Genomic DNA, 16,783 nt, shown 5'->3' on the forward strand with positions numbered 1-16,783 from the left:
TGAATGGTAATGGATTAAACTCTCCAATCAAAAGACATAGTCTGGCAGAATGGATTAAAAAACAGGACCCATCTATATGCTGTCTCTACTCAAAGGACACGAGGCCAAGGACACAAATGGACATTTACACACCAATGTTTATAGCAGCATTATTAACAATTACCAAGAGATGGAAACGGCCAAAATGTCCATCAACAGACAGTTGACTAAACAAACTGTGACATTTACATAAGATGGAACATTATGCAGCTGTTAAGACAGAATAAAATTATAAAGTATATAACAACATGAATGGACCTTAAGAACATTATGCTGAGTGTGATTAGTCAGAAACAAAAGGACAAACACTGTATGGTCTTACTGATAGGAACTGACATTAGTGAATAAACTTGGAATATTTCCTTGGTAACAGAGACCATAAGGAGATAGAAATAGGGTGAGATATTGGGTAATTGGAGCTGAAGGGATACAGATTGTGCAACAGGACTGAATATAAAAACTCAGAAATGGACAGCACAATATTACCTAACTGTAATACAATTATGTTAAAACACTGAATGAAGCTGCATATGAAAATGATAGAGGGAGGAGAGCTGGGCCATAAATGAAATCACAAAGAAAGATAGATGATAAAGATTGAGATGGTGTAATCTAGGAATGCCTGGAGTGTATAGTGATAGTGACTAAATGTACTAACTTTAAAAAATGTTTTTACATGAGGAAGAACAAAGGAATGTCATTACTGCAGGGTGCTGAAAATAGATGGTAATTAACATTTTAAAATTTCAACTAATGTGTGAGACTAAAGCAAAAAATGTTTATTTGGTACAAATCTATACTTTGACTAGTGCATCTCCTAATATAACTTATGTAGATAGTTGATTGAACACCTTAAGTACATGGAACTTTGTATAGGACATGAGATTTTGTTGGTTTGTCTAGGTGATGCCCTGATGAATCCCAGAGTGATTTGATCAGTGAGTGGAAAAGTATTTGCAAAGTCCCCTTCGGGGAATGGTGAGAACGGGGGAAAACTCAACTTCCCCGAGTTGAATTCTTGGTATTCTCACAAGCAGTGTGGACAACCAAAGCTATACGCTGAGCCCCCAGTCTTGGGGTTTGTTCATATGAAACTTAACCCCACAGTGGATAGGTCAAGCCTACTTAAAATTAAGCCTAAGAGTCACCCCCAAGAGAACCTCTTTTGTTGCTCAGATGTGGCCTCTCTCTCCAGCCAACACAGCAAGCAGACTCACCACCCTCCCCCTGTCTACGTGGGACATGACTCCCAGGGGTGTGGATCTTCCTGGCAGCGTGGGACAGAAATCCCAGAATAAGCTGAGATTCAGCATCAAGGGATTGAGAAAAACTCTAGAATGAGCTGAGACCCAGCATCAAGGGATTGAGAAAACCTTCTCGACTAAAAGGGGGAAGAGCAAAATGAGACAAAGTGTCAATGGCTGAGAGATTCCAAACAGAGTTGAGAGGTTATCCTGGAGGTGATTCTTACGTATTAAGTAGATATCACCTTGTTATCCAAGATGTAATGGAGAGGCTGGAGGGAACTGCCTGAAAATGTAGAGCTGTGTTCCAGTAGCCATGTTTCTTGATGATGACTGTATAATGATATAGCTTTCACAATGTGACTGTGTGATTGTGAAAACTTTGTGTCTGATGCCCCTTTTATCTACCTTGTCAACAGATGAGGAACATATGGAATAAAAGTAAATAATAGGGGGAACAAATGTTAGAATAGATTTAGTTTGAAATGCTAGTGCTCAATGAAAGGGATCAGTAAGGGGTATGGCAGGTAAAAATTTTTTTTTTCTGTTTGTTATATTTTTCTGTTGTCTTTTTATTTCTTTTTCTGAATTGATGCTAATGTTCTGGGAAATGATCATGATGATGAATATGCAACTATGTGATGATATTGTGAACTGCTGAGTGTATGTGTTGGGAATGTTTGTGTTTCTTGTAATTTTTTTTAATTAATAAAAAATTTAAAAAAAGAATGCAGAAATAGACTACCAAATCTACGGTCAACTGTTTTTTGACAAGTCCCCCAAATCCTCTGAACTGCGACAAAATAGTCTTTTCAATAATTGGGCATGGAAGAACTGGATATCAATAGCCAAAAGAATGAAAGAGGACCCCTACCTTACACCCTACACAAAAATTAACTCAAAGTGGATCAAACACCTAAATGTAAGAACTAGCACCGTAAAGCTTCTGCAAGAAAATGCAGGAAAACATCTTCAAGATCTAGTAGTAGGAGGTAGCTTTCTAAACCTTACATCCAAAGTACAAGCAACAAAATTGAAAAATAGATAAATGGGAACTCCTCAAAATCAAATGCTTCTGCACCTCGAAAGACTTTGTCAAAAAGGTGAAGAGGCAGCCAACTCAATGGGAGAAAATATTTGGAAATCACATATCGGACCAAGGTTTGAATTCCTGCATATACAAAGAAATCATACAACTCAACAACAAAAGAACAAACAACCCAATTATAAAACGCACTGAAGATATGAATAGGCATTTTTCTGAACAGCAAACACAAATGGCTCAAAAGCACATGAATGCTCATTTTCACTGGCTGCAAGGGAAATGCAGATCAAGACAACAATGAGATACCACCTCATACCTATAAGAATGGCTGCTATTAAACAAACAGGAAACTATAAATGAGAGGATATGGACAAATCGGGACACTTATGCACTGCTGGTGGGAATGTATAATGGTGCAGCCACTGTGGAAGACTGGCAGTTCCTTAGGAAACTAAATATCGAATTGCCCTATGACCCAGCAATAGCATTACTTGGTATATACCAAGAAGAGCTGAAAGCAATGACACAAACAGACATCTGCACACCAATGTTCATAACAGCATTATTCACAATCGCCAAAAGACGGAATATTATGCAGTAGTAAGATGAAATGACGTCCTGAAGCATGTGACAAGATGGATGAGACTTGAGGACATAACGCTGAGTGAAGTAAGCCAGACACAAAAGGACAGACATACTGTATGATTCCACTTTTATAACCAGCATAAAGGTATAATCAGAAGCTTATAATACAGAATATAGGGACAAGAAGCTAGAGATGGGTGAACGGTTAGCTAATGAGGTTAACTCCAATGTAAAGGAATAGATAAGAGTAAGGTGGTTCTTTAGTGCATCTATAAATAATATCACCATATTGAAGATGAACATGATTGAAAGGGTTTGTATAGACATATGTGTCCGAAATAAGAATTAGTTCTTACAAGAATTACTTCAAAGATATCATTCATGTAAAAGAGTGTTTAAGTCCAGGGTACAGGGTGTAAAGCACTATTGCATGCTATGGGCTATGTTTAAAAGGAAAACATCAACACTACCACAGCAACAGCAGAGGTAAATGAGGGAGGGAGAGACAAGAGTTAAGAGGTACGGATTTCCTATTTGGTGAGGGTGTGCTTACTGGTTTTCTTTCTCTCGGAAACAATGAAATTATCTAAAATTGACAATGTTGATAGACTGTGGACTTTGGGTACTATTGATGATGCCCGATGAATGCCGGCAGTGGAAGGATACACTGACTGAAAAAGTAGATTGGCAAACGATGGTGTATACTTATGAACAAAGGTTGTGCTGCTACAAAAAGGAACACTGTCATGAGGCATGCAAGGTGTGAATGAATGTGTGGGACATTTGGTTTGAGGCAAAATAAGCCAGAAAAAATGGTATGGTTACCTTTAGAAAATGCTCATAAGAAAACAGGGGCCTAGATTGTAAGCTTTTAGAGCAGACACATTAAGTCTAGAGTGGTGATTATTATTTCTGAATTTCAAGAGGCTGTTTTATATATATAACCTGATATTTAGAAATAAGAATGAAGTCGATCAGGTTGGGGTTAAAGTAATTCAGAACACAGGGGTAAAGAAGACAATGTCTATATTTTAGAACCACACACACTCACTGAGACCAAAGGAAGAAAGGTTTATTTGGTCTGAACTGAAAATTTCCGTACAGCACAATCGAACTCAACCTATCTGTATAGCTCATTTGAACAACTGAAATACAGGGAGCCCAGAATAAGAAAGAGGTCCTTTAATCATGTATAGCCTAATATAATGCCTGAACAAATCCTAGAATATATTAAGCACATAATCAGAAAGTATTGGCAAAGTCCCTTGAGTAATGGGAGGAAAAATATGGAACTATTAAACCTTACCATCAGGGAATTTCCTGATGCTGTGTCAAAGTTTAGGGACACACAAATCAATAGGCTATGCCCTGGATCTTGAGGTTTACTCCCATGAACTTTTATGTAGGTAGTGGAGAAGCTTAGACCACTACAGGCATGGCTAAGAGCTACTTCTGGAGGACGTCTTTTGTCGCACAGATGTGGCGTCACTCTCTCTAAGCCCAATTCTGCAAGTGAGATCATTGCCCTCCCTGCTACATGGGACATGATATCCAGGAATGAAAGTTTCCCTGGTAGCGCGGGAGATGACTCCCAGGGATGAGTCGGGCCCTGGCACCATGGGATCAACAGTTCCATCTTGACCGAAAGGGGGAAAAGAAGTGTAACTAATAAAGAATCAGCGACAGAAGAGTTCAAATAGAGTTGAGAGGCGACTCTGGAGGTTGCTCTTACACAAGCTTCAGTTAGACCTTGCTACCCTGACAAACCCTGAATAGGACCATTCCAGTCAATCCTAATGAACACCTAGGGCAATATGTAAGATACCATAAGGGTTCCTTCTATGCACTAGAGTAACTTTCCAGAAACCTACAGCCTCCAGATGGGTCCCTGGACCAGATAAGTCCTGAAACCGAGATGGCCCAGCCTCTCCAGAATATCAGATAGTTCCATCTCCCTACCCCATATTAGTGACAGACCCTCCCAATATGAAAAAGTTAGAACGGCCACAGCCAAAACACCCTTACAGAGAAGGATGGAAAGACCAAAGGTAATGGTGGAGTTATACAGAGAAGATAGAATTTAACAAATGAATATGACTGCTGAATCATTAAACTGATATCTCTTTTAGTCTCCAGTATCTTAGAGCAGCTAGAAGTAAACACCTAAAACTCTGGAATTGCAACCTATGTCAAACTCTGAAATATATTCTACAAATTATTGTGGTGCTGTGCTTTGAAAGTTATTGCTTTTTTGTATATATATTATTTTTCACAAAAAAAGAAGGAAAAAAAGTTGATGTGATGATAAAAAAGCATTTAAACCTTCTAGCCGCCTATATTCTGGGAGATTTTTCTCAGAAGGAAAAATCTGAGAGGATCGTACGATAGCCCATGACAAACTCTGGGATCTGTCCTGTAAGTACTTGTTGAAGAGTGTTTTGGAAACAATTGCTTTTTTATTTCTTTACTTTGTATATATGTTATACTATACAATAAAAAAGTTAAAAAAAATAGAGATATTAATGTCAAGCAACAAAAATAAATTAAAAATGATAAATCAAAACAAAAACAAAAACAAAATAACCACCACTGACTATATAAAACAGTTGTAGAATTTATATATACATATAAATTATCAAAATATATAACAACAAAAACATGTAAGTTGGGAAGATGGATGCAGTTCCTTTGGTGATACCTCTAAGGAAACCAAAAACAGCAGCAGCTAGGAGACTGAAGAGCTGAACAGAGAATTTTTTCCCAAAAAAATCAAGGGAAAAACAATCAACAGGGCATACCTACAGATGCTGGCATTAACATTTAAGGTCTCTGAAACAAAGATAATAAATATGTTAAAGAGTGTATAGGAAAGATGAAGAATGAATGGATGAACAGATGAGATATCACAACAACAAAATAAGGAGTCCTAAAATGAACCAAAAGGAAATTCTAGAATTGAACAATTTATCTAAAATTAAAAATTCACTAGAGATGGGTTTTCTTAGCAGAATCGATTCAGCTGAAGAAAGAATCTGTGAACTTGAAAAAAGGTAAATATAAATGATCTAATATCCAGAGAGAAAAAAGAACAAATAAACAAAGCAGAAACCCAAGACGATATGGGACACGTAGCTGGAATCTGAGGAGAAAACAGAAGAGAAGAAATATTTGAAGATATAATGGTCAAATATGTTCCAAATGGATGAAAGAGAATCAAACCACGATCTAAAAATCTCAGTGAACCCCAAGAAGGATAAATACAAAGATCACATCTAGTCACATTGATTTCTCATTAAATCAAGGCAAGCCAGAACAGAGAACTATCTTCAATAGTGAAGGGAAAAAATTGTCAAGTTGGATTTCTAAATCCCAAAAAAAGATTTTTCAGAATTAAAGGTGAAATAAAGATATTTTTAGAGAAAGAAAATCTGAAAAATTCATCACCAGTGAAAATTGCTAAACGAAGTTCTTTAGGCTTAAGGGAAAATACTCCAGATGAAACCTGGATCTGCAAAAAAAAAAAAATGTGGAACATGGAAAACGGTATATGTGTGAGTAAATAATAAAAAAGATATTTCCTTTCATTCATTTAAAAGTCTACTGAAATGGGGGCTCATGGGTAGTTCAGTGGTAGAATACTCGCCTTCCATGTGGGAGATCCCAGGTTCGATTCCTGGACCATACACCCAAGGAAAAAAAAAAGTCTATTGGAATGAGAAAACAAAGAAGAATGGGAAAAGAAAAGTTTAGGCAAAAACAATAAAAATTACAAACTATACAAAGCATATAGAAATAAAATAAAAACAATAGCAGAAAGGCCTGGGGAAAAGTAAGGAAATTTTGAATTATATTATTGCAAGGTTCTTATGCTGTAGATGAAGTGATATAATATTAATTTAAGGTACGCTGTGGGAAGCTAGAGATGCATATTATAATTTGTAGAGCAACCAACTAAGAAGGGGGGGCAAATGTGAGAACATGTGTGTGCAAAAGGAGGAGAAAAATGGGATCTTAAAATTACTTGAAAAAAAAAGGTAGGTAAGGAGGAACAAAGAAACAAAAGGCAAATATTACAAATAGAAAACAAATATCAAGATGGTAGACTTAAACCAAAACATATCAATAATTACCTTAAATAAAAGTAAACACTCAAATTGAAAGACAAAAATTGTCAAGACGGGATTAAAAAAAAAAAAACAAAATCTAGATCTAACTATGTGCTGTTTGCAAAAGACACACTTAAATATGAAAACTTTTGGAAAGGAACTATAGATGGAAATTTATTGTATTAAATGCATACATATTTTTTAAAAGCTGAAAATTTAAATTTTCATCTGAAGAAATAAGGAAAAAAGCGAATTAAAAGCAAAGAATGTAGACAGAAGAAAATTTCCTATTACATATTATGAGACGATGAAGTTTTGTTTTGTGTGGGCACAAGTGTGTGTGTGTGTGCGTATGATCAGAGTTTACATGTAAAATCCATTTCTTTCTTGTAGGTTGTGATAAAAAATTTTGATTTGTCACTTGGATTATTTCAACAACCTCCTAACTTGTCTCCCTGACTCTTATCTTTCCCTATTTTCTATTCCTTTAATGATCTTTCTAAATGCAAACCTGATCACATCACTAACAACACTTAAAATCCTACAAATGCCTCCTATTGCTTACAAGGTAAAATTCAAACACCTGAGAATAAACAGAAGGCCTTTCACAACCCTGTCCCTGACTACCCCTTCAACTTTAGTTATCACGTTCTCCAGCTATAGGAAATGATAAGATGGAATCTCAGGTACTCTAACTTTGCCACACCTGCTTATGATCCCATGCTTTTAAACATGCTTATCAGAGAATACTGGCTTTAACCTGGCTAATAACTGCAACTTCAGAGTTTAGCTCCTTTGGGAAACTTCTTCCCTTATCATCCATCTCCACTCCCAATTGAGCCAAGCACCTCTCTTATCTGTTCTTGTCATACCAGGTGGTTACTTCTATCATAACATTTACCACAAAGAATTGCAATTATATGCTTCATTGTGTTTTCTCTATCAGACCAAACTGTTCTACAAGAGCAGAGTATCTGTCCCTTTTCTCTGTGTTATACAACGCTTGGCACAGAATGAGTGCTCAATAAATGACTGCTGAATAGACTTCTCCCAGCAATTTGTTGGGGACCCTCCAAAGCAGACTGGATAATTTGGTATATTTCATAAATAAAGGGCTAAGTGGGGGGACAAGATGGTGGCTTAATGAGGTGTAGAATTTAGTTTGTCCTCCAGAACAGCTAGTAAATAGCCAGGAACTGTACAGAACCGCTGCTGGGGCTACATCAGCAATGGGACACCCAGGGTACACCAGTCTGGACAAGCTGGACCAGCTTAGACCACACACAGAATTGTAAATCCCCCAAGGTGCAGAGGCCAGGACCACCCCCCTTACTGGCATGGCAGATGGTTCCCTGAGGGGAAAGGAAACAGAGTTTACTAGCAGCAAGGGCTCAACCAAGGTCCACTTGCAGAATTAATTAACAAATTCTGACTACTGAAAACAGGCCTCCAGCACAGAGAAACTTACAATAAGCCTTAAAGGTACTAGGAGTTTCTGTCTGGCAGAGAGGGGGTGGAGCTGACAGAAGGGAAAAAAAACAAAACCCAAGGCCTTTTAAGTGAGACAGCACAAAATACAGCAAAAGGGCTGGACTCAGGGTTCTGGGAGGATGGTGGAATACAGGGCTCTGGGAAGATGGTGAAATAGGATAGGCTGAGTTCACCCCTGCTCCAAGGAACAGCTAGAAAAGGAATGGGAAGGCAACTGATATGGCAATTCCAGGGTGTAAGTTACCCGGAGGGTCTTCTACACCACAGAGGGAGGTCCTGGTTAGAAAAGCTGAAGGATTGAGACACAGAGAACAGGAGATGGTTGAGCTGGTGCAAATAGCCTAACACACCCCATTCCAAATGGAAGTCCAGAGCCCTCAGGAGCGCAGTGACAGGGAACCTGGGGACACTCTACCTCTGTTTCCTTCCCGTCACACACTACTCCTACACTCCAAGGTCTGCCTGAGCTGCCCCACATATCCACAGCCCCTGCTCTCCAACTCTACAACCCTGTGACATGCACCCTATGCTCTGTGTTGCAATGCATCATTGCACTGTTGTGCCCCGCTCCACACCCCGCATCCTGCTCCACATCCATCCCATAAATACAAAGTTTCAAACTATTGAAAGAAATCAACTTACAAAGTAAACCAATCAATATATGTACATGCTGTGACAACAAGGTAATATCACTAAGCATGTTGACATGCAGACAGATATAGCCCAGCCTAATGACCAAATTAAAACACCTGAGGAGATACCAACTTTGGAACAACTAATCACAAAAGTTCATATAACTCTACAAAATAAAATAAATAGGATGACTTATGACATAAAGGAGATCAAGAAGACACTAGAAGAGCATAAAGAAGAATTCAAAAGCAGAAACAGAAAAATAGGAGATATGACAGAGATTAAAGATGCTGTAGACCAAATAAAAAATAACCTAGAGACACACAACAGCAGATCTGAAGAGGCAGAAGAATAAGTGAACTAGAGAACAGGACAACTGATTTTGAATACTCAGAACAGCAAATGGCAAAAAAAGACGGAAAAATCTGAATTGGATCTCAGGGAAATGATGTCCAAAACAAAGCACACAATGATATGAATCATTAGTGTCCCAGAAGGAGAAGAATAGAGTAAAGGGCTGGGAAGATTAGTTAAAACTTCCCAACCCTTATATAGGACATCAATATGCAAATCAAAGAAGCCCTATTAACTCCAAATAGAATAAATCCAAAAAGACCTTTCCCAAGACACATACTAATCAGTCTGTCAAATATTGAAGAGAAGCAGAAAATCCTGAGAGTGGCAAGAGAAAAGTGATCTACTACATACAAGGGAAACCATGTAAGACTGAACTCAGACTACACAATTGTCACTATGGAGGTGAGAAAGCAGTGGTATGATCTATTTAAGATACTGAAAGAGTAAAACTTCCAGCTAAATTGGCCTTCAAGACTGAGGTAGAGATTAAAATTTTCAGACAACAAATCCTGAAAGAAATCTGTCAACAAGAGACCGGCCCTAGAGAAATACTAAGGGGAATTCTGCCAGCTGAAAAGAAAAGACAGGAGAAAGGTCTAGAGGAGGGCACAAAACTGAAGAGTACCAGTAAGGGTAACTTAATGGATAAAAAGAGATAGAAGGAAAAGAACATATAGATCTGACAAATGAAATCCAAAGGATAAGATGGTGGATTCAAGAAATGCCTTTTCAGTAATAACCGTGAATGTTAACAGACTAAACTTTCTAATTAAAAGATACAGATTGGCAGAATGGATTAAGAAATACAATACAGATATATGCTGCTTTTAAGAGACTCATCTTAGATGACACAATGATACAAATGGACTGAAAGTGGAAGAATAGAAAAGGATGTTCCACGCAAGTTGTAGCCAAAGGAAAGCAGGAGGAGCTATATCAGTATCAGACAAAATAGATTTCAAATGTAAAGACATCATAAGAGACAAGGAAAGACACTATCTATTAATAAAAGCAACAATTCACCAAGAAGAAATATCTCAGAGGCCTATCTCCTTTTCTCTGGTTACTGTAACCAAAAAACTACTGTATAGAGCTATGCTAACTTTTGAGGCTGCAGCACTCCATTTCTGGGTCTTAGGTATTACAAAGTTACTCAAAGTTCCAGCTGATACACTGAGCTCAGTGTCTCAAAATCTAGAAATACACATACAACTTCAGACAAAGTGTGACTGCTATAAGGCTTCCCACCTAGGCTTCAATTTTCTTATAAATATTTTCTGAAAGAGACCATAACATATTTGTTCTCCTGCTTCTGGCTTATTTGAATAACACGTCCCCACGGTTTACTAAGTTCATTGCGTGCCTCATGATATCCTTCCTTTTTTGTAGCTATATCATATTCCATTAAATTAATGTATCTGAGTTCGCCACTCAGCTTCTCAGTCATTGTACCCTCCCATCTATTTGGCATCACAGATAATATGCGAAATAAACAAATCATGTCTTCAGTTAAAAAAAGAAGGGGCTAAGCAACACAAGTCACTATTTAAAAATTAAAAAATAGTACTTTGGGTCTCCCTGGCAGCATGGGAGACAACTCCCAGGGATGAGTCTAGCCCTGCCACCATGGGATCAACAATGCCATTATGACCAAAAGGGGGAAAAGAAGTGTAACAAATAAGGTATCAGTGGCTGAGAGAGTTCAAATAGATTCGAGAGGCTACTCTCGAGGTCACTCTTACGTATGCTTCAGTTAGACATTGCTACCAATTTGCCAAAATCCCAACCAAAACCATTAATCCTAAAGAATACCTAGGGTATTATATAAGATTCTACAAAGGTTCCATGCACTAGCGTAACTCTCGAAAACCTACAACCTCCAGATGTGTCCCCGGATCACATAAATCCTGAAATGCAGAGGGCCCAGCCTTTCCAGAACATCAACTAGTTCTAGCTCCCTATCCTGTATTACTGACAGCCCCTTCCAACATGAAAAAGTTAGAATGGCTATAGCCTAAATACCCCAAAAGAGGGGGAGAAAGATCAAAGGTGATGGTAGAGTTACAGAGAGAAAGTAGGGTTTAACAAATGAGTCCTGAATATTTCTTTTAAGTCTCCTGTATCTTAGAGCAGCTAGAATTAAAAACCTGAAACTATGGAACTGTAACCCATACTGAACTCTGAAATCTGTTCCACAATTAATTGTTGTGATGTGTTTTGAAATTTGTTTTTATATATATGTTATTTTTCACAAAAAAGAAAAAATATACAATGATATTGTGAACCACTGATTGTACACTTTGGATAATTACATGGTATGTGAACATATAATATTTAACAATTAAAAAAAAGCAGGAATTAAAAAAAGATCAAAGGTAAAGGTGGAGTTATAAAAGAGAAGCTAGGATTTAACAAATTAGTATAACTACTGAATTATTATATTGCTATTTTTTTTAGACTACAGTATTAGAGCAGCCAGAAGGAAAAACCTAAAATTGTGGAATGGTAGTAACCCAACCAAACTCTGAAATACATTCTATGACTACCTGTTGTGATGTGCTTTGAAATTTGTTGCTTTTTCTGTACATGTTATTTTTCACAATAAACTAAAATAAACAATTACCCATTTTCTGGGAGTGTCGGGGGAGAGGTCCTTTGGGTTAAAATGGTAGACTGACCACTACCATTCGTTATCTCTCCCTCCTGGGATCCTTACAAAATGACAGTAAAGGAATATAAAAGTATAAATGCACAATGAAAAGTAGAGCTGAGAAAGAGACTTACACAAATTTTCAGAAGATAGAAAGTGGATGGAAAAGAGGGGCGTGATGAGATAACATGCAGATAAAATGAGGCTGAGTATGCAGAAAAGGAGATAGAGCTCGGAAAGGAACTAATATTTTTGCAGAATCCGAGAAGCTGTGATCCAAGAAATGCGGAGAGTACCAGAGGGTGAAGTGAATAGTGGGGTTGCATCAGGACTATTAATTTAAACACAGTACCACTCTCTTCTGCAATATCACACTAGGCAACCAGGACACTGTTCCCCCCAATCCCCCGGCAAGAAATATGAGAGGAATTCTCAAGATAGCTACAAATGTCATGACAAAAATACTCCAGCCTTCTGATATTTAGGTACCACGCAGCCTAACAGCCAGCTCTTGCCCTACATATACTCTGGTTAAATCCAAGAGTAGATAATCACACCTATGTACAGAGACCCACTAGTTTTTTCACATCTCATTCTTTTAAATATGAATGGAAAAAGGATTATCTGATAATCTGAGCAAAGCCAGAAACATGAAAGAGAACGACCAAGATAATTGGCAGAGATAGGAGGGCAGTAAGACAATTCAGAGGAAAGAAAAAAGTTTTCATATCCTTAGAGGCACTAGATAATGTATCCATTAAATAAGAAAGGGATACCATTAAAAAGGAAAATTCTTAAAAATTTAAGATACAAATATCAAACATAAAAAACAGAAAACTTGAAGCTGGAGGGAAAAACTGAAATCTCCTCAGAAAGCAGAATAGATCTCACAAAGACAACATATTAATACTAAAGACAATGGACTAATGCTTTCAAAGGTCTGAGGGAGAATGATTTTCAATCAGTCAAACTATCAAAGCAAAGGAGAAAAGAGAACAAAGACATCTATAGCCATATAAAGATTTAAAAACTTCATCTATCACAAATTCTTTCTTGGGAAATTACTTGAGAATGTTCTCTAGCAAAATGAAGGTGGGGCATACAGGAACTATTTGAAAAGTTGAAAAAGGGATCAGACTTCAAGTAGAGAGATGAAGGAAGTTGATCTGGATAGGACTAAGGAAAATCAGAATACAGGGTAAAAGATGATATTGTCAATATTTTAAAACTTCAACTTCTGTGTGAGACCAAAGGGAGAGATGTTTATTTGGTGCAAAACTTATATTTTGGTTATGCATTTCCTAATTTAACTCGTATGGTCAGTTTAGCTGAACACCATAAAAGTACACGGAATCCTGAATAGGGTGTGAGACTTTTACTGGTTTGTCCATGCTAGTGTGATGCCTCAATATACCCCAGAGTAATTTGGGTAGTAAATAAAGAAGTATTTGCAAGGTTCCCTTGGGGTACTGGGGAGAAAGGAGGAAATATTCAAATTCCCCATTTGGAGAATTTCTGATATTCTTGCAAGTACTGGGGATAACCAAATCGATAGGGCAAGTCCTTGATCTTGGGATTTGCCACATGAAACTTATTCCTGTAAAGGATAAGCTAAGCCTATTTAAAATTAGGCCTAAGAGTCACCCCCAGAGAACCTTTTTTGTTGCTCAGGTATGGCTTCTCTCTTTAAGCCAACTTAGCAGGTGAAGTCACTGCCCTCCCCCCTACATGGGATATGACTCCCAGGGGTGTAAACTCCCTTGGCAATGTGGGACAGAACTCCTGAGATTCACCAGGACCTGGCATCAACGGACAGAGACAGCCTTCTTGACCAAAAGAGGGAAGACAGAAATGAGAGAAAATAAACTTTCAGTGGCTGAGAGATTTCAAACAAAGTCAAGAGGTATCCTGGAGGTTATTTTTATGCATTATATGGATATCCCTTGTTAGTTTATGGTATATTGGAGTGGCTGGAGGGAAGTACCTGAAACTTTTAAGCTGTGTTCCAGTAGCCTTGATTCTTGAACATTACTGCATAACTATATAACTTTTACAATGTGACCATGTGATTGTGAAAACCTTGTGTCTGACGCTCCTTTTATCCAGGATATGGACAGAGTAATTAAAAATATGGATAATAGATAAATAAATAATAGGGGGGACAAAGGTTAAAATAAATTGGGTATATGGAAATACTAGTGCTCACTGAGAGGGAGGGGTATGGGGTATGGAGTGTATGAGTTTTTTCTTTTTCTGGACAGTTGTACATGTTATAAAAAGTGATCATGGTGATGAATACACAACAATGTGATGATATTACGAGCCATTAATCGTACACCATGTATAAAGTGCATGTGTGTGAATATTTATCAATAAAAATTATTTAAAAAAAATGAGGATGAGGATCATGAAAAGAAGACACGGAATCAAGAAAATAGAGGACTCAACTCAGAATAGCAATAGAATATGACAAAAGACGACAATTCTGGAGAGCAATCTGAAACTGGATTAGGAGTATGGAAATTAAGGTAGGGAGGTCTCTAGGAAAAAATGGGTATTCAGAATCTGATGTGATAGTGAATTTGGGGGGAGGGGGGAAATGAGGCTATGAGAAGGCAAACAATGCAAGGGAGAAAAAAAGCTAGAAATTCTAGGAAAAAAAACATCTAGTATAATCACAGTTACCACAGGACTTTACAGTGAACAATATGTGTATTTACCTATAATATAAACCTCTATTTACAAAGGTAATCAACAGAAGATTTAAAACAGTTATATATTAATATTGGTAGAAGGGAGAAGAGAGGGAGATGGTAGAGAGGGTCCTTAAATTCAGCAATTTGTCAGGGGAATTCAGTAACAGGATATTTCAATCCAGGAAAGAAAGACTACACATTCTTCTGCTCAAATTTATGTTCTATAACACCAACCTGAAAAATCCCCTTCAAAAAGCTAACATATTAAGATTCAGTAAAGCATAATTGTTAGGGCATGTGTGAGCTTTAGTATCAGAAAGAGCCAGGTATTAATCCAGACTCCATTACCCTGTTCAAGGTTACTAACCTATTTCAAAAGTAACAACTTCATTTGTGAAATACAGAGAATGCTGCTTAAAGAGTCTCTGACAGATAGTAAACACTCAATATAAAATAGCTTTAATTAGTACTTACATTGGCCACCACTTTTACTTCTTTGTATTGTGCTTCATAGAAAATTCCAGCATTTTCCAGTGCTTCTGTTAGTGAGGGCCCATTTTTCACCTGCTTATCTAATCCATTCACAAATTCCTCCAGCTTAGAGCTTGCCTCTTCAAATTCTTTGGAGAACTTCTTTCCACCTGTTTTATCTAAAATAACAGAGTAAGTATTCATATCAGGATAGATTAAAAAAAAGCAAAAATTTTAAGTTTTTGAAGAAAATCCCTCTCTAGATGTTCTGTGAACCTGTTCTTGCTGTCCCACTGTACAATATTCTTAGTCTATTAGCTCTAAAGCTCAAACTTAAAAAAGGTTCTCAAAATCAGAAAACAGATTATTAAAATGATTCATACGATTCCACTAGAGTGAAGCAAGAGTGCCTGATGAAGGCATCTGTAATTAAGGTAAAAAACATAAAGTTCAACTAAAATAAATCTGTTGATTGTTTCCTTCCTTCACAAATTTGAAGACACATTACTACTTAGTAATAATGGAATGAGGTTCAATTCTGTTCATTTATACCATAACTTTTGCACCAGAGAATGTAATATGATACATTTCTTGGTGGAGAAAACTAAGGTCCAAAAAAGTAACGATTAAGTGTCCTCTTTGTATATCACACTAAAAATTCTTCTTTCCTATCTGAAGAAGACCCTAATATGGCATCAGAAGACTATACACCTGAATTATATTTTCAACAGTAGTGACACATATAACTGTTATTTACTCTACACTTTTTTCCTAGTGACTTCTGGAAGGTGGCTTTGGCTCTCTATGGGTATAGATTTTGGCTTTGACTCTTCTCAGTTTTATAAGTCAGGTAAGCTAACCTTATAGGCTTCAGCTGCCTCATCTATTAAATGAGGGTCTTTAACACGTTTCTAGGTTGTTTGAGGATTAAATTAAGGTAACATGTTAAGGTTAAGGCATGGTTCAGGAACTAAAATAGGTGTCATAATGAATAGCTAGTAATTATTTACTCAGTATTTCAAAAATATTTTATAAACTGTGTATTATGTGCTGGGCATTGTTCTAAGTGCTGGGGCTATAGCAATGAACAATTAAGGATAATTTCTGCTTTCATGAGGCTTACATTCTAATAAATTATTAGTATGATTACTATTTGCATCTTACAATGTAAAGAAAAGAGAGCAACTAACTAGCCTTATTAAAGAGCATATCTAAACCAATTAATCACAAATGTAAAATTTAACTGTCTATACATATTCCAACACACCAAAGAAAGCACTGGGGGAGAAGGACGGGGATTAATTTATGGAGTTTATATGCATGAAATCACTACTTGGGAAACCAGAGATGCCACAACTGCTTTCTAAAACCTAACATTCTTTTTACAGGGAAGTCAGTCTGATTACTTGAAAATGACAAGGCTGAAAAGAAAATTCTGAATTATTCTATTTAAAAGAATATAAATA

The 16,783-nt window shown here is 37.1% G+C and overlaps 1 protein-coding gene across 6 annotated transcripts in view; it reads right to left on the minus strand.

The window, feature by feature from the left end:
• The window catches only part of RPRD2 (regulation of nuclear pre-mRNA domain containing 2), a 186,211-nt gene that overhangs the window by 24,701 nt on the left and 144,727 nt on the right, over nt 1–16,783 (minus strand). For all 6 annotated transcript variants that reach the window (XM_077156141.1, XM_077156140.1, XM_077156145.1 and 3 more), the window contains one exon: nt 15,321–15,496. In XM_077156141.1, the coding sequence (XP_077012256.1) occupies nt 15,321–15,496 (176 nt within the window). The remainder of the gene's footprint in view (nt 1–15,320; nt 15,497–16,783) is intronic.

The sequence above is a fragment of the Tamandua tetradactyla genome, chromosome 4 (genome assembly GCF_023851605.1).
Source record: "Tamandua tetradactyla isolate mTamTet1 chromosome 4, mTamTet1.pri, whole genome shotgun sequence".
NCBI classification, from domain to species: domain Eukaryota; kingdom Metazoa; phylum Chordata; class Mammalia; order Pilosa; family Myrmecophagidae; genus Tamandua; species Tamandua tetradactyla.